Source organism: Melanotaenia boesemani, chromosome 14 (genome assembly GCF_017639745.1).
Source record: "Melanotaenia boesemani isolate fMelBoe1 chromosome 14, fMelBoe1.pri, whole genome shotgun sequence".
In the NCBI taxonomy this organism is placed as follows: domain Eukaryota; kingdom Metazoa; phylum Chordata; class Actinopteri; order Atheriniformes; family Melanotaeniidae; genus Melanotaenia; species Melanotaenia boesemani.
The window spans coordinates 17539535-17562782 of record NC_055695.1 but is presented as its reverse complement, the minus strand read 5'-3'; the positions used below and the strand labels follow the sequence as shown (position 1 = coordinate 17562782).

Below are 23248 nucleotides of genomic sequence, written 5' to 3'. Positions count from 1 at the left end.
AGAGTGATTGTCTGCTAGCTAGAAGGTTAGTAGCTAAATCCACATCTTCCCCGGTCCACATATGGACATGTCCTTGGGAAAGACAATGAACCCTGCTTTGTCTCCAGTTCATCAGTTTGTGTGAAGTGGCTGGATTTGTATTTTGGACATACTGGCATTTTCTTCCATTCCCAACAGTTTATCTGGAGCAGCACGTATGAAGAAACCCTAAGGGTGTTTTGCATTTTCACATTGCTCATTTATCTCTAATATCTGAAGACTTACAGAATAATTTATATGCCGTTGTCAGCACTACATGACATGTTCTCATCACCAGCTGTGCGTGTTCTTCGTCATCCTAAAAGTTGCGCTTGGTGCTATGTGCTAATTATTGTTCATTGGTTGAAACAAGACAATAATGGAGGGTTTAAAGATTACAAAGTTGTTTCTGTGTCTATGATAAACTATAAAGAGGAAACATCTATTTTATTTTTTTGATTTTCTTTTACACATTGAGTTTTTTAATCCTGCAAATGCTAAACACATTTTTAAAATGAGTAATTCCACTTTTATGTGTTGTGTCAAAAAAATAAAAAATAAAAACAAAAGTGGTCACGTGATGATAACAGATGAATATGCATTTAAGTAAGTGTTTTCCTTTTATAGCGACAATTTTATTGTGGCACAGATCCAAAGGCTCTAAAGCATGATCTTTAAAAAAATCTTGTTCTCAGTGAAAGGAGGACAACAGTTTTAGGGCAGGGGATTATGCTACCTGCACAGGAACACACTGGTCATGTTTTACAAAAAAAAAAACAACAACAACAAAAAAAAAAAAAAAAACAAACAAAAAAAAACATGTTTTACATGTGGTGTGTCTGTACGTACTTGTTTTTTCTGATGGGGACATAAAGCTGACTACATACCAACTTTGGAGACTTCCTGTGAATATGAGGACAGAAATTTAATTTCCACAAGTACAAAGTGATTTTTGAGGGTTAAGATTTGCTTTTGTGTTGGAATGAGGTTGTAGATAGCCTTAAGAGAAGAGTTGGGACCCCTAAGAGATGTACAACTTGATTATACATTGTAGTAGTAGTACCAAAATAGCAAGACTCTTCCATTTACCTTTTATCAGTGTGGCATTTTGAGATTTCCACTGTTTCAATTTAAGACCCAAAAGCCTTTTTTTGGGAGGGGGTCATGGTTGTTTTATCAACCACAGCAACAGTATAACTGGGATGATTATTTTTGGGGGTGTAAAAGGGAGTGTCAGTTTGACATCCTACTGATAGATCATTTTAGTGTTATGACAATTTTCTAAGTTGAAGATTGAAGAGTAATGTGGAGATGAACTGTGATGAAGAAGAGATAATACCCCACAAAAATATGTGTAAATAAAAATGAAATGCCAGGTTAGTACCTTAAACAGTGTTCAGGTGACCTCTTGTCCTGTCTGTAAACAATAGAAACAGTTAGATACTCTGGTTGATAATTTGCTGCTATTGTAGTTGTTCTCTTTCTGAAGTATTGTGGTAAGCAGTGGCCAAATGTTTGTTGGCCCATGTTCCTTTTGAAACCACCATTCTTTATTTGTGTTTTAAACAACTCTCTGGGTGGTAAGTGATGTGTAGGAGGGCAGCAGGCAGTAATGATTTGTAATGAGAGAGGAAGATGAACACACCCGGGGAGGTGGGGGACAGCATCTCTACAAGCTTTTCATCACCAAAGAGAAATGGCAGCACACGTTAAATTATGGTGGAGGGAAACAAACAAAAACATAAACTAGTGTTATGTCAAATAACATGAAAGCTATGCACGCCTGGTTTTTAGGACTCTGTTCAGTTCAGCATCAGCTCCTGTAAGACCTCAACATTACAAAAACAGGCTTTGTAATGACACGTAACTTTTTACATTATGCTAATTTAGCAAGTGCTTTTATCAAAAATAACTTCTAGACACCAAAGGACAAAAGGGGCTTCAGAATTTTGCCCAGATTTGAAGTTTTGTTGATTTTGCAGGGTATGGAAGTTTTCTGCTCCAGTAAAGAAAGCAGCTACAAAAGATTTTGTGTCAGCTTGTTTCCTTGAATGACAGGAACAAAGCCAACATACGCAGTCTCTACGTTAATTTGGTTAAATGGCAGCACAGCGGAAAATAAGTTGGACGTTTGGTCAGCATTATTCAGTGAGAAAGTCAGATGGTAAACAAGTTAGGATTTAACATTAAATATATTTTTAAACCAAGTGAGTCATTTACAGCAGTTTCTTCAGCACAGTCAGAATTTTGTTTGTGTAAACGCTTTTAAATATCTCCAGCTTAAGTCAATGAAAATAGCTTTATTCAGAGCTTCCACTGTGTCTCCTCATGTCCTGTGAAGCCAGTGGAAAACATACAAACCTTTTAACTAGTGTAGGTGTTAAAAGTCCACTGGAATGCATTGGTGGGAGTTTTTAAAAATAACTGAAATACCCCACCTACCACCACCATGACCACAAATCAGTGAACAAATAAAGCTGGCTAAATTCTCTAGACTTCAGCCATGTTTCAATGAAGAAAGTAGAGGAAATAAATTCACTGAGATAAATGTATGACCTCACATTAGCAGAACTAAGTTACACAAAAAGCAGATTAATATTAGAACTTTTTACATAAATAGAATTGTTCCTGTTTGCCCTTTTTAAATTGCACTCTACATGAAACCCTGTGTGTGATAGTAGTCTGAATAGAGGGACAAGCTGCTGATAAAACCTAAGGAAAACAACAGGGGGCGCTAAAGCTCAAAATGGAAGCCTGAGAAGAGAGTGAAAATAAGGAAGAGTGGGCTTCTAGGTTGTGTTCAAGGAACCTAAACAGTCACAGGGAGAGGTGGACTGCACCACATGTTGGAAGTTAGTGGCAAATATTTGGTCTCTCTTCCTGTTAAGATGAATTCTGTTCCTTCTGGACATAGTTAAAATCATTGCAGACACTGTGACATGAAAATGAGCTAAATAAATACACAAACAAACAAATAAATAAATAAATAAACAAAGATCATACAAATCTAACTGCTGAAACTTGCAAGTACCTGCATGGCCTCTCCTGTCGGCTGTGCCTAATTCTGCCACAGCATTGACAAGAACCAGGGCTGAAGACGAGTGGTCCAGCCTTCAGGAGATTACATGAAAAACGTTTCCCTGCCAGTGGGACTGTGCTGTTGTAGAGTTCTTCTGTAAGTTACATGATAAATACTTATACATGCACTTTTCTAATCCTATGTTGACCTCTCAAAGTGTTTTTATACTACATCCAATCAGACAGACACACACACTCATACAGCATTTCTATTGGTTTATACTAAGTGATTTTAAGTAACACACACTTTCATACCCCAATAAACACACCTGGAGGCAACATGGGCTTCAAGAACACTTCGCACTTCGTCATAAAGTCTGGGAAAGCCAGGAATTGAGCCTCTGACCTTCCAGTTGGTAGATTTCTTAAAGATCTTCAGCCTACAGCAGCCCCGATTTGATTGTGCCGTTTCATGTTTTCCAAAGACAGCAAACAAATTTTATTAAATAGTATTATTTAATAAGACTTATATAGAAAAGCTAACAATTAATGCTAAGAATTAAACTTGACAGGGCTAGCAGGGACTTATTTATCAAAACATTGAGTACTTAGTTCATCAGTAATAAAGGATTCTTTGCTGTTAATTTGCTGGAGTGAACTAATTCCTACTACACCAGCAGTGATGATAGCCTACTTCCTTCTCCAAAAATCATACATCCATATCAGTCATAGACACACAGTGTTACACTCAGCTGCAGCTTAGTGAAAGTTGTGAATGAAAATGTTGAACATGAATAAGTGGAATGGATTTGGCTGCAGGGCTTCCAATATATAAACTGTAGTGCGTCATGTTTCAGGCTTCACAAGCTGAAAAGAGCTCAGTTGATCACTACAACCACAATCATTTAAAGCCAACAGAGACTTTCAAAATACAAATGGGGGCAAAATACATCCATGATAGAAAGTGCTCTGGAAACTAGTGTGTGTATTTCCATATTGATGTAAAGTCACAAGTTACAAGTGGTGTAAATGGTCCCTTTGACTGAGTCGAATGGAAAAATGGTCCAGTGTTAATCAATAGTCGAAGTTCTACCACAATGCCAAGTTCTTTTATTATGATTACTATATTGATGTTTGATCTATATTTTCCATTCAATTTGGATTAATGCTATCAGCTCATTGATCACTTAATGGATGTATTGGTCTAAATTGGTTTATGGGTACACCCTTAAAAGTTATAATAGGTGTATCAATCAGAGTTCAGACTGTAGCAGGTGGACCTTCAGGACAAGTGATAACATACAATCATCTGAGGTCAGTGAATCTGAGTGAACTTGGGCATATTTAAACCCTTTTTAGTTCAATTCAGTTATATTTATTTATGAAGTATCAGTTCGTAGAATTAATCTAAAAACACTTAACAAGGAGAGCAAACAAATTTAATTAAATTACATGCAAGCCAATCAAATTTAAATCTATACAATCCAGTTCAAATAGGGTTCTTTAAGATTTTTTTCATTTCTCTGTTTGCTGAGAGAAGACGTTCTTCACTTTACATCTTGTAGATATTTGTTTTTGACATCTCTGCTTTACCATCTGGAGCTATGTATAGGAAAGCTATGAAAGGATTAGCAGAGTCTGTCTAAGCATACAGATGACAGCTGTTGGTGAATTAATTATCTGCTTAAAGACTGCTCAGCTGGCTTTCAGAATCCAGCTTCTTTTGGCAGGATCACATCACTACCGCATTACTGTTAATGAAATTTTGCTGCCATGCAATTTTACACTTCTCTATAGTTACCCTGACCCAACAGTCTAATTTCTTAACTTTTAATCATCATTAATCCTCATTAAAACTCAGTTTAAAATCCCAACAGAGTTATTTGTTAATGGGTTATGTGCTTGTTTATATGAAAGTGTCATATCACTATATCACGGGGTCAAACATGAATTTAGATATTCATTCATCTTAGATTGAAAAGTTTTAAATATTTTAAGCTTCTTTTCTTACAGAGAGTCACGTCAATTAAAATTATTATTTTAACAAAGTTATTGATGACCTTGGTATGTGGACACTTACACCTGTGCCCACGCAAAGCTGGTTCACTTCTTACTGGGTTGTATCACCAAGGCAACTGATGCTGGAAACCTAACATGCTCTGGAGCAGGTTCAGTTCTGATATAACAAATGAAAGCTCCACGTCCAGACCAATCAGATCTCTCACAGAATGAACAAATGAAAACAACAATGATGTTTGGACAGTGAGCTTCTATTTGTTCTTTATTTGGTAGAAAGATAAATTATAACAGCCAACAATCTGACAGAAGAAGACTAGAGAAAACCTCTGCAACATATTTATTTAATGAAATACACAATGTAGCATCATCAGATCTGGATCATCGTGTTTTAATGTTTTAGACAGAATTGTCTAAAACATTTCTTCTCTGTTTTTTTCTTCTTTTTTTAAAAAAATGAAATAAGAAAACATGTCAGTGATGGTGAAAAAAAAAAGAAGTTAATGCTTTGTTTTTAATTACATTCTTATTCAAATGCAATTAAAGGCTTGCCAAAAAGCTCACAGTACTCTGCTTGTTTGGAGTCATTTATTGGATTGGATGTTTGAAGTCTGAAGAAACAATATTGGCATTTTAACTATTTAACAGGTTGCAGAATCTCATCTCGGTTTTTCTCTTTGCACCGAGATTGTCTCCAATATAGATGTGGAATCACTTAAAGGGGAATAATCAGGCTTTCCAACAGTATACAATTTATTGCTAAGAAGCATTGTATAGACAAACAAACAAGAAAAAATCATCCAAACGAAAATTTATTTACTTTTTGTACTAAATATAGAATATGTAGGAGTTTCATCCAGCTGTTTTCAAACAGCTGAAAGAATGGCAAGGCATGGCTGTACATCACAGTTCTGTAGAATGTATACAATACTTTACATAATGCATTCAAAGAAAATATAAAAGACACTGTACTATGGATGTTATTCACCATCAGATGAAAGTAAATTACATACAAACGTGAACTAAGATTTGATTTAAACAATGTTCATGATTATCTTCCTAGTGCTGAATTTCCAGGTAAGGTGGCCTGTTAATTCCCTTTATAAAGAAGAGATATAAAGTTGGGCCTTTGGAGGAATAAATAAATCAGAGGCTGAAGAGAGAGGAGACAATAAACAAAAACTGTGAGAGATTAAAGTGACGAATAAACAGTAAGGAATAAACAGGCTGCAGAATAGAAGAGAAATGGAATGGCAGTAGAGTAAAATGAAGAGGGGAATAAGGTGAACGTAGCAACATTTAGTTCTGCCGCAGCCCCGAGGAGGAGGAGGAGGAGGAGGGCGCCGTGCAGCCCGAAGCTTGACGCGGGACGTTTCTGGTATCGAGTACAGCGGATTTACTCCAGCTGGCACGCGCACGATGATAGAAATGGATATGGAATGATAACGGCCGTTAGCGCAAGATGGGCAGGCACTGAGATCAGCTTTAACTTCCCCGGTGGTTGCTCAGCTTCGACATGGTAGGACAAAACCTGTTCCGCTCCAATAATGTGGTAGAGTCCCTTCCTATCGATGGACTCTGTCTTGTCTTCTAAAAAGAGACGCAATGCGAGGAGTTGAATGAGTAACACAGGCTACGCAGCTGAAGTGCAGCGCAAAGCGACGGTTTAGTTGCTTCAATATCTTCAAATGTCAACGAGCCTCATGTCTTTCCTTCTTTTATGTCCTTTAGTGTACTGCAATTTCCTTTACGGTCAGCGACAGGCAGATCATGTCGCTTAATTTAATTCAAAGCCAGGCAAATAAAATATTCCCTACAGATGATTAATATACACACCGGGACAACAAAACTAAAAAAAAACAACGGCGTATTATCACAACCCGTATTTTAAATATAAATCGGCACATACACATAAGTCATAAAAGCCCACATAATTAATCTTGATCTTAACTTTTACAGTCGTTCGCCCTCATCCAGCTGGCGTTTTCCGTCAAGCACTGTCCGAGGCGGAAGCCATCAGACTGAAATGAACATCAAAGTTCACATTTTATCCACATGAAGCTTGTTTTTTTAGGATCATACACATGCCGAATTTGCCGAAAGACCACGCTGCATGAGATGACTTTATGTCACACACGACACAACAAGTACAGCTATGATAAATAACGATTCCATGTAAACTCCTGAAGCTTCCATTGAAGTTTTGAGTAATGTAAGTGAGCCGTAGAGCGTGACGTGTTGGCATTACATGGGCTTTACCTCGTCTATCAGTGTGGTTTTCGAGCCCTGGTGATGTGTGGTAAGTCGGATGGTTTGGTTTATGTTAAATGTTTACACTCGCAGCTGAAAGTTGTTGAGCACTGGGCTTTGGAAACGAATTGAAGGGGGCAGGCCTGGCCCTACCCCGGCTCCTGGTTACGGGACGATGAGAGGCCAAGTTCAAGTTGAGCTCGAGCCTCCTCCTTCGGGTTTGTGGAAGGTTGGCTGTTTTTGCGTGTTTGTGTTAGTCAGCAGAAAATGGCCGCAGTTAGAGCCAGCGGGCTGAGTTAGAAGAAAAGGCCGACAGAGGGCCTCCTTTCTCCGGCATACAAACAGACAGAAAGCTGCTCAGGCACAGACCCGCAGCTGGCTGCCGCTTCTGAGCCCGCAGTCCAGGTAGAAACTGTAAGCAGGAACCACCAGAAGTCACAGCACACCACAGACAGATGGTGTCGCCGTCAGACTCATTACATGTCAACATATGACCACATGGCACTATATTCACGTGATATCCATCAGAAAAAAAAATCACTTTTGAGTTATTTTAAGTGAAATAATCACACTATGAAATTATTCTTGCTACACGCTGTTTTTTTTTCTCCGCAACTGAATACACAAATATGTAGTTAAAAAGAAGAAATGTTGCACGTTATTACTATTTACAGTCACAATAAACTTGTCAGGTTTGACCAGAAAATGGGTCGTATCAGACTCCCCCCGTGCTTTCCCCGCATATGACCCATAGGGCCACAGCAGGATGCATGCCTATGTTGCGCTTAGTTCTGAACTTAAAGTATGTTATGCCACCAGACCAGTGTGCTGAAGAGGAGTACAGCTGAGCCTGCAGCTTTAAGCCCATAGTTTGGGATGGGCTGAATTCATAACGTCATTTCACTTCTGCTCCTTTATCCCTCTCCCCCTCATCTCCTTCCTTCTCTAAATGATACAATCCCCCAAGCCGCGGTAGACCTCCGGCCATATTCCCTGAAGGAATGATTACTCCGAACTTTTTAAGTGTTTTTCATCCTGCGGAACTTTCTTTTTTCTTCTGAGGGCCTAAACTTTTCTAGCGTGTCATCGTTTCTAGAGTTATTGCAGCAGAGTCATCCGAGGCAACTATTGCTCACTCAGTTTTAGGTCTTTGAAAAATCTTGTTAAACAGCCTGGAAACGCAGCGTTTAGTGCTTCACTGGATCAGCAGCAGGAAGAGCAGAAATATGTAGAAAGTAAAGACGAAGGAGGAAAAATTCACTTCTCGGTTCAAGGATGGTTAAGCTAAAGTACAGCTTGGTGTGATTCTGCCTCCTCCCTGCAAATGATGTTTTCTTCTCTCTCTCTGTCGCAGGTAAAACAACTGTGTGCCTCTTCCTCACCTTCTGATCGCTGTTAAAGACAGAATCAGCCCTTTTCAATAGAATTATTCCATCATCCGTGATACTTTCCTGATTTGAAGACACTGTTCCTAAGATTGATGTCACAAAAAGCGTGTGGAAAATTTTTAATAGTACCCTACTTTCTAATGAACCTTTTATGGCTGGTAGCCAACAGTCTTTCTTCACTGTACCTTTTTGTGTTGCCTTGATCTTGACCTTTGGCCTTCTCCATGGGGGATACGATTCCTTATTGTTTGTGTTTTTCATCTTCTAGCAGACAGAGCATCTTTAAGATCACTGCTGCTGTGGTGAGCATCAGCATATTGGCTACTATAATGTTCCCAGGAAATATATGTAGTGCAGTAAAGACTTTCAAAAGGTACTTATCCTTACTAAAATGCTACAGATATCCATTTTAACCATGAACTTTCAGCTTAGGTGAGTTGCTCTTGTGTTACAGCTATCAGGGGTTTGTAATGTGGTCTGTAATGGAGATGGTATGGACTGTGACCATATGTCACAGTGTGTATATATATATATAAAATCCTTATATTGATTCACAAATCATCATCATCATCAGTTTTACAACTCCATTTTTGTCTTGTGTTATATACCTGTATATCCTGGCAGCCACAGACTGCATTAACCATCAAGTCAACAGTAGGAGGTAGCATCGTACCCCACAGTCTGTCACTAAATAGTAATGAAGACGAGCTCTGCAATTAAACCAGAAGACAGTTTACAATTTAGTAGTTTGGCTTTGGTAAGATAGTTATCAGACTTTCAGTGCTAATCTACCTTAAGACCAATTGCTAAATCTGTTAAAAAGCAATCGAGTTCATTAGAACTGCTAACACTGCACACCTCCTCCACTGTTAGCTGCCATAAACAAGTAATGGTTCTCATATCAGTTTAGATGTCTATTTGTTTTGCTCTGCTATAGTTTGCAGTTTAATCTGTCTAATCTCTCCTGCAATTCTTCTGTCTCCCTGATCTTTATCTTATGTTTCCCCTACATGGTTCAAACCTTGATGCAACCTCTAAAGGCATTCCTGTTAAGTAGAGCATTGATGGTTCTTAGTTATCCATGGCTTATTTATTTGGATAACCGTTAACTAAATGTCAACTTGTGGTCACTTAAAGCATTCCCAGTCTGTCACTTTGCTCTATAAACAATCCTGGCTACAACTAGGCTACTACTCATGGTAGACTAGTGGCTACAAAGATGAACCACTGGTGGCTCTTGAGCAAGGCCTTTAACCCATCAACTGCTGTGAAATATGGCAGTCCACTGCTTTAGTATGTCTCCTAGAAATAGTTTAAATGTAGAGAAAGAATTTCCTAATAGGGATAAATAAAGTAAAAATTATGATTATGATGATGATTATTATTATTATTATTATTATCTGAAAATCCCTATTTAAGTAACTTATGGACGACATCTGTGCAGAGAATTCAGGTGCATTTACATGTGCCATGATCTCTCACAGAGAACATTAGAAGCTGCATAAGGTCTTTAAACTTTTCTTACACAGTCGTATCAAATAAAACATCTTTGTTGTTCAGCACAGCTGTATTCTCGGTGGACGGTCACCATATACTGCTGCAAAGCATCCTGCAGATCAGCAGTCTGTCAGATTATTTCTGGACATTTTTCTGAGTGAATGTTTGTGCTTTTCCAGGCTTTTCATTCATTCTTGTGGTGTTGTGGTTAGTATTTTGGGAGTGTTGGAATCACAGTTGATTAGCACTAGTATAGACTGATATACCACTGTGCATGCAATGACATTGAGCAACTTTGACATTCTTGGATTGAATATAATATAGACAAAGTGAACTGTCTGATGTTCTCTGTCTGCTGTCTGCAAGGAGATCAGGTATTAAGTATTCAGAAGTACTTACTCTTCTTCAGGAATAAAAAAGGAAAATCTCATGCACATAAAGGTTTCATGTGTCTGCTTAACCACAAGGCCCATGTGAAGTAAATTTCATCATCCTCTCTGGTCTGTGAGAGTCCACTGGGTTCCTCTGCAGCCAGTCACGTGCAGTCCAAATGTTAGCAACCAAGCGACTGTGGTTCCAACTATGCATGCAACTATATCCTCTCAATCTGGAAAACAGTATTCCAGATAAAGAAGCCAAGGAGCAGAAGAAAAAAGACAATGAGAGACTCCTCCGAAGAATCAGGATGCACACTTCTGAGGCTCTGTAGACTGATTACATGCCCAGGCACAAGAAACATCGGCACAGCTGACCCAAATGGTAGTATGTATAGGACTCTGTGTGTCAGCAGAGTTCTTGTTGGTTTGAGGATATAGATTACCACAGACATAAAATGCATAATTTCCCTTTTAGTTGTCATCCTCCAGCTGGAAAGCCTTTTTTTATTTCTAAGTATATTTTGAGAAGACACTGAATCCCACATTGTCCCAGAATACACTCGTGTGATTATAGAGAAAGAGTAAATGCTGCATATGTACACATGAATGTATTAATGTTTATTTATTGGGCAGAAAGTAGTGTATGAAAAAACATTGTTTACTTTTATGTTGTTCACATTCAGTGCTAATGTGTCCTGGGTGATCAGTGGGTTAACACCAGGTGTTACAGTCTGTCTCCACCTGCATCCAAAGTGACCACTTATGACTGACTCTGTTACTTGCTCTGTATGCAAAAAACTATGTAGCAACAAACTGAACACCAGCAGGTCCACACTGTAAAAATCATAAATACAGCACCCTAAACATGAGTCACGTTAATTTAGAAATTATTTACAAACATTTAAAAAAAATCAGGTATGTAAAAGACATGACCAGAGAGAAGGAAAGGAGCATAAATTAAATAATTTGTGATGATACAACTTCTGAAATTCTAATCAGCAGACCTTCAGCTGTTTTTCTCCAGTACTTTACTGTGTGCACTAAATATGGCAGTGATCAGAGCGTGTAAAGTCAATGGTAACACTCATCAAAAAGAATCAAAGGGCAGCTCCGGAGCTGTCTTCATAGCAGCTTTGTTCATCTGCTTTGGAGAAACTAACATCAAAGATGAGGTGGCGATTTTCTGCCAAAAATTCATCCCACGGGTTTTGATGCTGCTTTTTGTTCAGTGTGTGTTATTCAAATCCAGCTGTAAAGGTGGGGCCTGAAGACATTAGACGTGGACAAAACAGCAGCTTGGAAAAATTAAATTAAAACAATTCCCTTCCACACATCCAGTCAAATGTAGAACCTCATACTGGAACCAGACCTGTCACCACCAGCTGCAGTCACTTATTGAGTGATAAAAGCAGTAAAATATCATAAACCAAACTGTGAAAGGGAGAGTGGAATATGGAACGTGGAAGTGGAATATTCTTCAGTCAATGTGTCGGTGATCTCAACTTAATTGAATTTGATCTCATTTAGCAAAGGCTTATTCCAACACAGGGTCATGAAGAGCTTGAGCCTTTCCCAGCTGCTACTAGGTGAGAGGCAGGGTACACCCTGAACAGGTTACCCATCCATCACTGTTAATCTGTTTCTTTAGTTCATATTCCTCCAAATTATTAAACCCAATTGTGCAGTCGTTCTGCACAGCTGTATTTTATACAGAAGATAACTGAAAGAAAGAGGAGCAGAAGATGATAGACAGAGCAGCTGCAGATGCAACTGAAAGAGATAAAAACTGCCTTAATGAATTTTCCTCTTACATGTGTCAGCTGTTAGGTGGGGAAGATACATTTATTGTATCAATAATTAAGTTAATAAAATCAGTGCTGGTAAGGGATGAATGAACCCATTGTTTAGTGGCTCTGTGGATCTTTGTCACTGTGGCCACAGAGTTGAGAGAAAACCTGGGTTTATACTTGTTTTCATCTATCAGAGAACATTATACAGTTATACCCGAACACAGGGCTTGTTTGGTTAAAAAACATTTTTCAAGACTGCATAGTATCCTTAGATTTATCTGTTGCTGTTTTAAGAATGGAACTGTGAAAATACCAGGATAGTATCTACTTTGGGTTTTACTGTCTATTTTTCTAAAGTGATGAGCAAGTCGACAGTCCAGTTGTGTGGGAGAGAAGTTCCGAGAACCAAAATACTGCTGTCCGAGCTCTGACTGGTACCATCAACAGAGATCCCATTTCTTCTGCGTTCATCTTTCTTTAGGGCTTCTCATGTAGCAAAACATAATTTTGCTCATTAGGGCTAAAAAGTTCTGTTTTCATCATAAATATGCAGTTCCTGTTTCCAGAATTTAAATCTGAATCTTAATCTGACTGACTTTATTTTTGTCATTGCACCAAAGAAGTACAAGATTTCCAGTGCACACCTAAAAAGATGTCATCCTTGTTTTCTTTGTTTTTGACATGTCTATTTAATTGCTTGTGGTTCTGTTTTCTTAAAATTGGTTTTGTTGAGCTTGTAGCTGTCATTCTTTTAGTTTCATGGATGTATAACATTCAAATTATTGGAAGCATTGTGTAGCAATTACTGTACTAGTTTCCCTTGATACTGGGTGCAATAGACCTTAAGAGGTTAAAATGCAAACATGCATACACTCCATAAAACACCTCTGACTTCTACACACAAATACACAAACACATACACACACTATTTCAATTCAGAATTAATATTATTAGTAACATAAGAGCATGGATGTCAAACCCTTTATGGATGGAATAGTTGTGTTACAGGACAGATTTTTTCGTCATCAAGGTTATATTTTTGCTGCTGTGGTTGTCTCATATATACATTATGAACTAAGAAAACTGCCTCCTTGCTGTCTTCTTACAGTTTTCTTCTGGCTTGTGAATATCAAATATATTCATTTCTTCAGTGCTACACAGCTGCAGACAACATTGCTTCTAATTGTTAAGAGAACTTTTAAGGAATCACAGCACTGATGAAGCTTTGAAACAAAACATCTCCTGGTCTTTTCTGATGATGACCGCGTACAATCTGCAGTAGGATTGGGGTCCTGCAGGTCGCCTGGAACCCTGACAAATCGTCAGCAGATGGTTTTAACATTTCTGTAGACAGAGCAGGTAATCAAAAAGTATACTGTGAACACAGTGAGGGAGTCCACAAATGAAGCTCAGATCATTAGATGAAGATTAGAACAAAACTAAAAATGTGAGGCTGTAGGTGACTTTTGTATGAGGACTAAAATGTTTAACGCATTAAATGGAAGATACAAAATCAATGGAGCTTTTAGAGGAATCAGATTTCTCAAGTTTCTTTAAAACTCTGGAGTGAGATTTCATCTGGTGGGGGCAGAGCTGAGCAGTCCCTCGACCCCAAGTCATTGTTTCTTTCCTGACATTTTTTCAGATATACAAATGCTATAATTAATGTATTTACAACTAAGAGATAAAACTGAAATATTACAGCCACAAAACTTTGTTTTAAGAGGTTTAACACACTTATCAGCACTGAAGTTTAAAGGGGGCATTTCAAACAAAAGCAAAAGAATGTTGAATGGGATGTTTCCTTTTTAAGTCTTTTTTCTTGTTGGTTTATTGTCTGCTGGCATAACAGTGATGGAGCTTGATGTTGGAAAGGAGCTCTTTATTTAGCTTTTATACACACAAAGTGAGTAAAATATGTCGATCAGTTCTGAATTATAACTGACTGCTTTAGCTCTCCCTTCATTTCTATATAAAATCATCCCCATTTGAAAAAATCTGCCATCTTGGCACAGTTAGACAAGCCTGTGGTCTGTCACAGGAGGTGATGTTGATGTAAAATCAGGCCTGCAGAAGCAGGTAACTGAAGAACAAACCCAGCAGGGCTCCTTTCATCAGAGATATTGCTGCATATGCTGTCTGCTGCCAAACAGTATGTTTGTTGTGGTTTCTGATAATTGTTTATGTGCATCTTTCTGTCATGCAGGATGAGTTCCATCCATTCATCGAGGCTCTGCTGCCCCAGGTCCGTGCCTTCGCCTACACATGGTTCAATCTTCAAGCCAGGAAGAGAAAGTACTTCAAAAAACATGAGAAGAGGATGACCAAAGAAGAAGAGAGAGCAGTCAAAGATGAACTTTTGGGCGAGAAGGCAGAGGTGATGCATTAGAGCTGAGCGTTATTATTTAACTTTATTTTTTAAATCTAGTTAAGGTTAATTTATGTCAACTAAAGAAACTGAAGATGTTTAATTCAGGGTTTTATATTATATCTATCCAAATTCTGCTAAGCATAATGATGTGTGAGTAGAAAGCATAATAAAATACAGTAACTGACAGAGTCTTTGTGCTCCCAGGTGAAACAGAAGTGGGCCAGTCGCCTTCTGGCTAAACTGAGAAAGGACATCAGACCTGAATGCAGAGAGGACTTTGTCCTGTCAATCACCGGGAAGAAAGCTGCATGTTGTGTTTTGTCAAACCCTGACCAGAAAGGCAAAATGAGACGTATAGACTGTCTCCGACAAGCTGACAAAGTGAGTGCTTCCTGTTTTACCTGAGAAATATAAATTATTTTTTGTCTCATAGATCAGGAAGTTATGTCATGGTATGTTTTCAGAAACACATGTGAATGGTATTAGTTTAATGGCTTAATATTTTTATGGTCATGTGTCACTAATTCACTGAAGCTCCTACTTTTCAGCTCCTTCCAGACAAAACCACTATTGACATGATGTATTATACTTAATAATAATGTCATTCCAGTCCATCATTACATATATGCCACCAAAACCAGTTGAAGCTTAATCTCTTCATGGTATGTAATGATATGTTCACATTCATATTGGCTCAAATACACACATGTTCTGTGTTTCACAAATTACAACTTGTACAGACTGATCTGTCTGTCCCTCAACAGCTAAATCTTTTTTATACTTTCTAAGGACTTAATGACAGACTCAGTCCTCCTCAGTAGGAAGGAACATGTTTTGTCATTTTTCACCTTGTGTTGCCCGAGCTTTCACTTTAACTTACACCAAAGTTTCTTGATTTGACGTAAAGTATGTGGCTGGGTCCAAGTTAAGAAATTCCTCTGTGATGCTGGTGCTTTGGATCGTCATCACGCTTGAATATCCCACCTCTGATTATCTCCTGGAGACCAGCAGTCATCGTGGAAGCTGCAGTTTACTAATTTGAGATGCTTATTGACACTCGAAATACCATTGTTTTATCCTCAGAGCAGCTTTTGTACTCCTGCAACCACATACAGTAATATCCAACTTTTATCTCACAATGAATCTACATTTGCAAATATTTGGACCCCTCTCAACTAAGCAAACTAATTTTGGTCCCATCTGCTCTGATTTTCATCAGATTCCTTTTTTTCTTATTTTGGCACAGCCGGACCTTGAGGGCCTGTGCCAAATGGCAACAATTTGCCATCTTTTTGGGCATTCTCCATGGAGTGTCTAAGGTGTCACAGAAAGTCCAGCTTTTATGGATGACCTGTGTGCCAGGCCTGAAGCACTGTGTCCCTGGAGTTATTTCAGGACTCCAGAAAGCCAACTAATTGTGCCACACAACTGTGTCTCAGCTCATTTTTAGTTGCTCCCTTATCTGCGGATTATGTGTGGGCTTTTTCAGTTCTTTTGGTCTTTCTTTCCTGTAGAGCGATAATGCAGGGTGAAACTGTTCTGGTCTTCACAGTTTGTTTTCTGAACGTGTTCATGAAGCTTGGTGTGATGAAAACAAACATGTTCTGGTGACACCTTTTTCTAACCTGTAGGGGATGACAGATGTGCTCACTCTTACTGCACTGATCATTATTTTTTACTGTGGTTATCACTACAAGCAAAACAAACAAACAAAAAAAAAACAACACTGCAGGTCAAATTAGAAATATTGTTTTTGAAGTGTGAAGCACTTTTGAATCATTCAACTGATGTCATACAACATACGACTTCTGTTTTTTACTGATTTACATAAACACACCACACAGATCTGGCAGGAGGAATCTGTGAACATGAATCATGTATCATGTTTGACTCTGTTGCCAGGACAACAGTCCCCAGGTTTTCTACTCACCCATCATGTCATCAGGTTAACTTGACAGACAGATGTATCTGCTGTCCAACCTTTGCCCCTAATCAACCATGAGTATCTTCGCATTAAAAGGTGCATTGATGCAGTAACTATGGTTACATCTGTTAGTTTGAGCCGTAATGATTGTGGTGTGTCTCTTCCAAGGTGTGGAGGTTGGACCTGGTGATGGTGATCCTTTTTAAAGGCATTCCTCTGGAAAGCACAGATGGAGAAAGGCTGGTAAAGGGAGGCCAGTGCTCCAATCCAGTTCTCTGTGTCCAGCCTCGACACATCTCTGTCTCTGTCAAAGAGCTTGATCTCTACCTCGCCTTCTATGTACAGGAGAAAGGTAAGTTACATGATACATTTCAGTCAACATTATGTAAAATTCCATCTTGTTACACTAAGCTAGCAAAGCTGACAGAACACTTTTTCCCTTGCATTTATTTTTCTTTGCCCAGTCTTTATTCTTGCAGCATTATTTTAGTATCAGATATTATCTCTTTGACTGGCCACCGTTGTTTAAGAGGGTTTCAACCTGTAAACCAAAACTCATCCTGTTTTTGAAACCACCTACTACATACTAAACATACTTGGTAGCACACAGTATGCAGTACATTCTGCATACTATATTCATCCTAGCATGTAGTAAGTGACCCTTAAAAAAGGTTAATTTCATAGCATGCTATCAGATTTTTAGATAATTTCTGGTTTAGAAAATTGGAAGTACAGTTGCACAGTTGCGAGATATTTTTAAAATGTCCATGTTTATGATACAACTGTTATTTTTACTTACCTGACAGAGGTGACCCCTACCTAAATGTGTTGAAGAAGAAGAATAACTAATGGCCAAATAAATAAATAAATAGTTCTCAGATGTGTTGTCTCATTCAGATATATTGCAAAAATATTTAGCCATAGACTGGGCAGGTGCATACTGGAGAATTTTTTTCAGATTGTCACACCAACCTGATACCACTGGGTTTGCCACAGTTTGCATCTTGCAATTTGGCAAAATCAGTACATACAACTAATATAGTACACAGTTTTGAAAACAGCCTCAGTGTTTGATTTTCGATCCAGTTGAAAGTAGTCGGACAGCTGTAGTGGTGTACAGTAAACTATAATGGATGTGTTTGATTATTTAGTTTGGTGCATAGATATTACCTTTGACTTGTACTGAAGTCCCATGAAATGCTGTGTGTAGTCTGTGTGGCAGTTTCCAGTGCTCAGGATTTCACATAGGAACATATAAGAAACTCTGTGAAACCAGGTAAACTAAGATTGGATACCTTCCTATTTATTTAATGACACATGCAGAAACTGGCATCATTTTTAAACAATCAATAATACCAACACATCTGAAATTCAAATGTGGTATAATAAGTACACAGTAAATATTTGTTGACACCCTGTTGCAGAGAGATGGGAAAATATTAGGCTGTGATTTAAAAGCACTACCAATAAACTTGTCAGATGGGTAATCCTGTCATGCATCCAATACCCAATTAATAATGTCAAAGTGTCTTTAAGCAACTTATTTAAACTCAGGTTTATCAGTGTAGCTCCAACATGTTAAACATGACACGAGGTGAGAAAAACAGGTCTGAATCATGATGTGGGAAATCAGGATGGATGTGGAACAGTTTGTTCTGTGAGCTGAAGTCAGGATTGTTGTGTCCGTCTCCCCAGAGTCAGAGCAGAGTAACAGTCCCAGCCGGACCGGAGTCAGTTCTGATCAGGAGGACAGTCGAACAGCTACCATGGGTAAATCATCTTCTATAGAGAGATACATGTTACATGGAAGAGTCAGTTGAAACAAATGATGGTGTGATACATGCACAGATCCATAATATTTTTTTTTGTTTGTGACATTTACTTTCATTACTTGTAAAGTTGTCACAATTCTCAAATTCAGGCTTTTTTTTCCAGTAGCAGCTCTGATAATTTCTTAACTAAAATTAGGAGCACCAGGAAAACACTTCAATCCACTTTAATTCAGCTTGTTCCTTATTTTTCATCTTGACTACATTATTGATGAATAAAGAATTTGGCTTTAAACAGAAAATTAATACTTTATACTGTTTAGTTTTATAACAGTTATGTTTTTGTTTGGTGAATAAAGAAAACCATAAAGTTAAAAAAGGAAAAACACCCCAGACCCCCACAAGACTCTGAACTGGATTGAGTGGGTATAAAATATGGATGGAAGGATGGATTTTGACGTTAGGCTGTGACGAGATGGTGCTAACACCACCCCAGCATACAGCCAGATTTTAATATAACACATTAAAAAAAAAATAATTTCACTTTGCTATTGCTTTATGTGTCTGCAGATGGTCCAGAGTTCCAGGAAAGTTTTATGACATCAGGAGTTTTCAGTGTTGCTGAGCTGGTCCAGGTGTCCAGAAGTGAGTCTGCTTCACCATGAAGCTTCATCTAACTCGCTGCACCACCCCCTTAAATGCTGACACTAGTACTGCTGCAAATAGGTCTGTGTTTGAGTGTAAACTTTATCTCAATATTTCTGATAACAATTCTTTTGACATGGGTAAGAAGAATCTCCCAACAGGAAAAGGGCAACTTTATTCCTCATTTTATCAGTGAGACAGGACTCGTGGAATTAAAAAAAAAAAAAAAAAAAAAGAAACAACTGGGATGTAGATATTTTATTAAGATAGAAACTGCTAAGCCTGGGCATATATTTAGGTCCTGATAAAGGGGGCATAACTAGCTTCTTAGACCAAAGGACGACGTATCACTTCCACAGAAGTACTCTTTTTTTTTCTTTTTTTGTGTGTGCTGCCTTTGCTGAAGATATTAAGAAAAGCCAAAAATGTGCATGAGAGTGAATTTTAGGTTTTCACATGACTTGATGTAAGCAGAGTGAAAGAGCAGCACTCAGTGAATGGGTTTGGGTCAGTAGGAGCATAACAGAAGTTCTGGCTCAGGTTAACTGAAGTTGAACTTCACATGTCCACCCAAACCCAGCATAGGAACTGCAGTGACTGGCTACATGGTTTACCCAGAATGGATCTGTGGAGACCCAGCTGTGGTTGTACTTGATGCATCTGCTGTTGTGTCATGTAGAGCACAGTTGTAGCCACAAGATGGCGTCAAATAAGCACAGTGACAGTCCTGTTGGATTGCTGGGGGTCACTGGTGTTATACTGACATGGATACATACAGTGAATGTGCTCAGATGAGATGTGTAATTGATGAAATCTCAAACTAATCTTTAAGGAATTTTTAATGTCATCTTTATAAGAAGGTACTTTGTCAGCTTTAAGGTTTAACTGCACTAGGTGTTTGCATCACAAACAGAATGTCTCTGTAAAAAGCAACAAAGCAATTAGAAATGAGTATGTGATGTTTCTAAAGTGGACTCTATTCAATAGAAAAGCAGAGCCATCGCTTCCTCCTGACCAATATGGCGACTTTCTGAAAAAAAGATTTTTAAAAAAGCACAAATGTTTTAGAGCACAAATATGCCTCCCTGAGGTTAGTGTTGACTCAGAAACCTCCAGTGCTAATAAACATGAGTGCAGTGGTTCTGCAGTTGCTCCCATGTTCCCAAAATCATGACCCCTATAGTAATCAGATTTATTATGAAAAGGTGTATATTTTATACTTTTCATAGAACAATGCCCAGGAGCTGACTTTTTCCTTTAGGTTAAACAACAATCCGCTGGGGATCAGTACCATCCAGAATGAACATGTTTTAAATGTGTTTGTAGAAGCAAAAACACTAACTTCAGTTTTACAGTTAAAAATTTTACATCATATAGTCCTGTACATCATTTTAACACACTACAGTGTGGTGAATTTGGATAAGTGATACTCGATTTTTAAAGGTCTGGTTTCTTGAAATGGCATTTATTTGTATTAGTGTTAAGTTTCAATTAGTCTTTAAATTTAATATAATTAAAGGTATTACTTTCTGTGTTGACTACTTTGAATCACAAGTGAACAAATATGATTACAGTTTGATTTGACTCTCAGCTACTGAGGATGCCTAGTTTGTTATGTCTGATGTTATTCTGCAATAAATCGGCCAACGGTCAAGTGTTGTTGAGCTTACACTCAGTTTTCATCTGTTAGTCATTAACTCGGTGTGCCTTGTTTATATTTAGCGCCAGTAGTAACAGGAGTCGGACCTGGTTTCTCTGTGGGGGAGCTCCAGGGTCATCTGGCCTATGACCTCAACCAGTCTGTCAACCAGCCAGTCAGCCTCAGACGATCACTGGCCAGCACATCATCCAGTGGGTAGGTTTACAGAACCCATAACATAGTCGCATTACAGTATTAGAAATGCACCAGTCGTCTGTCAGCTCTGTTCAATTAACTGATGCTAGCCACATCAGGACAAGAAATGTGAAGGAGAGTGTGGGAAGAAGAATGGACACAACACATGTTACGGGTGCTGCTCATTGCAGACAGCTGGGGCTCATCCTACATGCAAATGCCTGGCCCTGATGTCTGTTTGGAGTTGCTGGATCAGACGCACCCCTGTCTCCTCCCCGCTGATTGGCTCAACGCCCAGCCAATCACCTTGCAGCTTAGTGGAGTCCCGGAAATAGAGGGCTGCTGCAGGGATCATTCGGGAGGGAGAAGCTGGATAGCACATTGGAACTGCTGCACCTTTTGTTATTTAGTTATCACGCCGAGTTAGGGGCACACTTTTGTTTGTATAAATTTTGTATGGTTTACTCGGCGGGTTTCGTGTATGGTTTCAGATTTAACCTTTTTTATTTCTTTCAGCAGTTCCACTATCCCCAACACTTGGTTAGGTTTGACTTCCTGTTTTATCCCTTATTTATACTCACCCCAATAAAATGCTGTGTTTTACTTATACACCTGTCCACGACTGTCTTTTATGCTGTGCCACACTCATACCCCTGAAACGGGACGTTAACAACACACAAGAGAAATTATCTTTACCTCCCATGTACATGCCTGCTCGTACCCATGGTGTTGCCCCAATAAATGTTTGAACAGTGTCAGATTTTAAGATGGCTTTAGTGTTAAAAGACTGTATATGAGTTTGTAAAGCAGCTCTCTTCTAAATCAGACTGCAGACCAATGTCCTCTAGGTGTTTTTGACGGGTCAGAAATGCACCATGGTTGTTGGTCTCAGCTAGAACTTTTTCAGCTGTTACAGGAAATTCATCATCTGTTGAGCTTTTTGAGTTTCTGTGTGATGATAACTCCCAAGAAATGGAAGTGGTCCACAGTAAGCTGTGGAGTCTCACAGGGTGATGAAGGTTTAGGAACTGGGCTCTTTCTGAAGACCACCACCTTCTCCACTGGTTTTACAGTATCACTGTACCAGGTAATCAGATTGTTTATCTTCCACCGGTATGCAGGGTGATAAACAGTGAGGGTGAGCTTGTTCGCAGACTTCAAGAGCTGGATGGACTGAAAACGGGAGCTGCAGCTGTATGTATACAGGAAAAAGAACACAGGATTGGGAGGATTTAATGCTGGTGGTTTGTGAGTCTGAGACGTGCTTTCTTGTGTCGCCTGTTCCTTCCTTTCTAACAGGAAATCAGTGATCCACACTGTAGGAAAACTGCATGGGTCCAATAACAGATTGGTGATGTAGTTAAATACATTCAGAGTACAGGAGCTTGAATGACTGTATTACTGTAGAGGATAACTTTGGACCAACATTTTTCCAGCCCTTCTGCTCTCATTGCTTCATGCAGCCAGCTGTTAAACCATGGCTCTGAATGAGTGTCTGTCTGTCTTTGTAGAAGTAAACGTCATAAGTCTGGCTCCATAGAAGAAGATGCTGACAGTCCAGGAGGGGAATATTATCATTCACCTTCATCTCCCGCAAGCAGCTCCAGAAACTGGACTGATGACATGGAAGGAGGTAAACATACACAACAACTTATTCTCCAACAAGGAAATGACTCATACAGTCTATCTCACATGTGTTAGGTGGCAGTAATGACAAGAAATGAATGGATTTCCCAGAAGAAGAATAATACACCTTCCTAGAAGTTTTTAAAAAATGACTTTATATTCTACATCCACCTGTAGCATTCAGCGCTTTCTTTTAGAATAGAATAGAATGCCTTTTATTGTCATTATACACATGTACAACGAGATTAAGCCATCCCCAGTGTCAGTGCAAAGAGAGCAGTATAGAAATAAATAATAAATAAAAGATCTAAGGTATAAAATATTTACAGAAATAAAACAGATGTGCACACTCTAGTTATTTGCAGATATAAGTATGATGTCTATGTCTGAAAAAATAAAATATATTGCACGTTCAAAGTATTATTGCACGGATCATGATATGTTGTACATGTCATGTGACAGAATGTATTGCACATATGTTGTTAGTGTCCAGCGTATTTCAGATTTGAAGTCCTACAGGAGTTCAGGGCAGTTATTGCTTTTGGAAAGAAACTGTTTTTGAGTCTGTTTGTTTTAGTCCTGATGCACCTGTAGCGCCTCCCAGAGGGCAGCAGGGCAAACAGATCAGAGCCAGGGTGGGAGCTGTCATTTATGATGTTTCTGGCTCTGCTGAGGCAGCGGGAGGTGTAAATGTCCGTCAGGGAGGGGAGAGGGCAGCCAATGAT

The 23248-nt window shown here is 38.8% G+C and overlaps 1 protein-coding gene across 3 annotated transcripts in view; it reads left to right on the top strand.

Moving 5' to 3' along the window:
- The first annotated feature begins 6252 nt into the window (after positions 1-6252).
- The window catches only part of nfic (nuclear factor I/C), a 32247-nt gene continuing 15251 nt past the window's right edge, over positions 6253-23248 (top strand). Inside the window, exons 1-8 of one of the 3 annotated variants that reach the window (XM_042005652.1) lie at positions 6253-6571; positions 14561-14731; positions 14930-15106; positions 16818-17001; positions 18345-18419; positions 18989-19063; positions 20786-20918; positions 22409-22530. In XM_042005652.1, coding sequence (XP_041861586.1) covers positions 6569-6571; positions 14561-14731; positions 14930-15106; positions 16818-17001; positions 18345-18419; positions 18989-19063; positions 20786-20918; positions 22409-22530 — 940 coding nt within the window. In that variant the 5' untranslated portion in view covers positions 6253-6568. Of the gene's footprint in view, positions 6572-8354; positions 8657-14560; positions 14732-14929; positions 15107-16817; positions 17002-18344; positions 18420-18988; positions 19064-20785; positions 20919-22408; positions 22531-23248 lie in introns of those variants that run through there. The other 2 variants (XM_042005651.1, XM_042005653.1) reach the window with 2 other exon arrangements.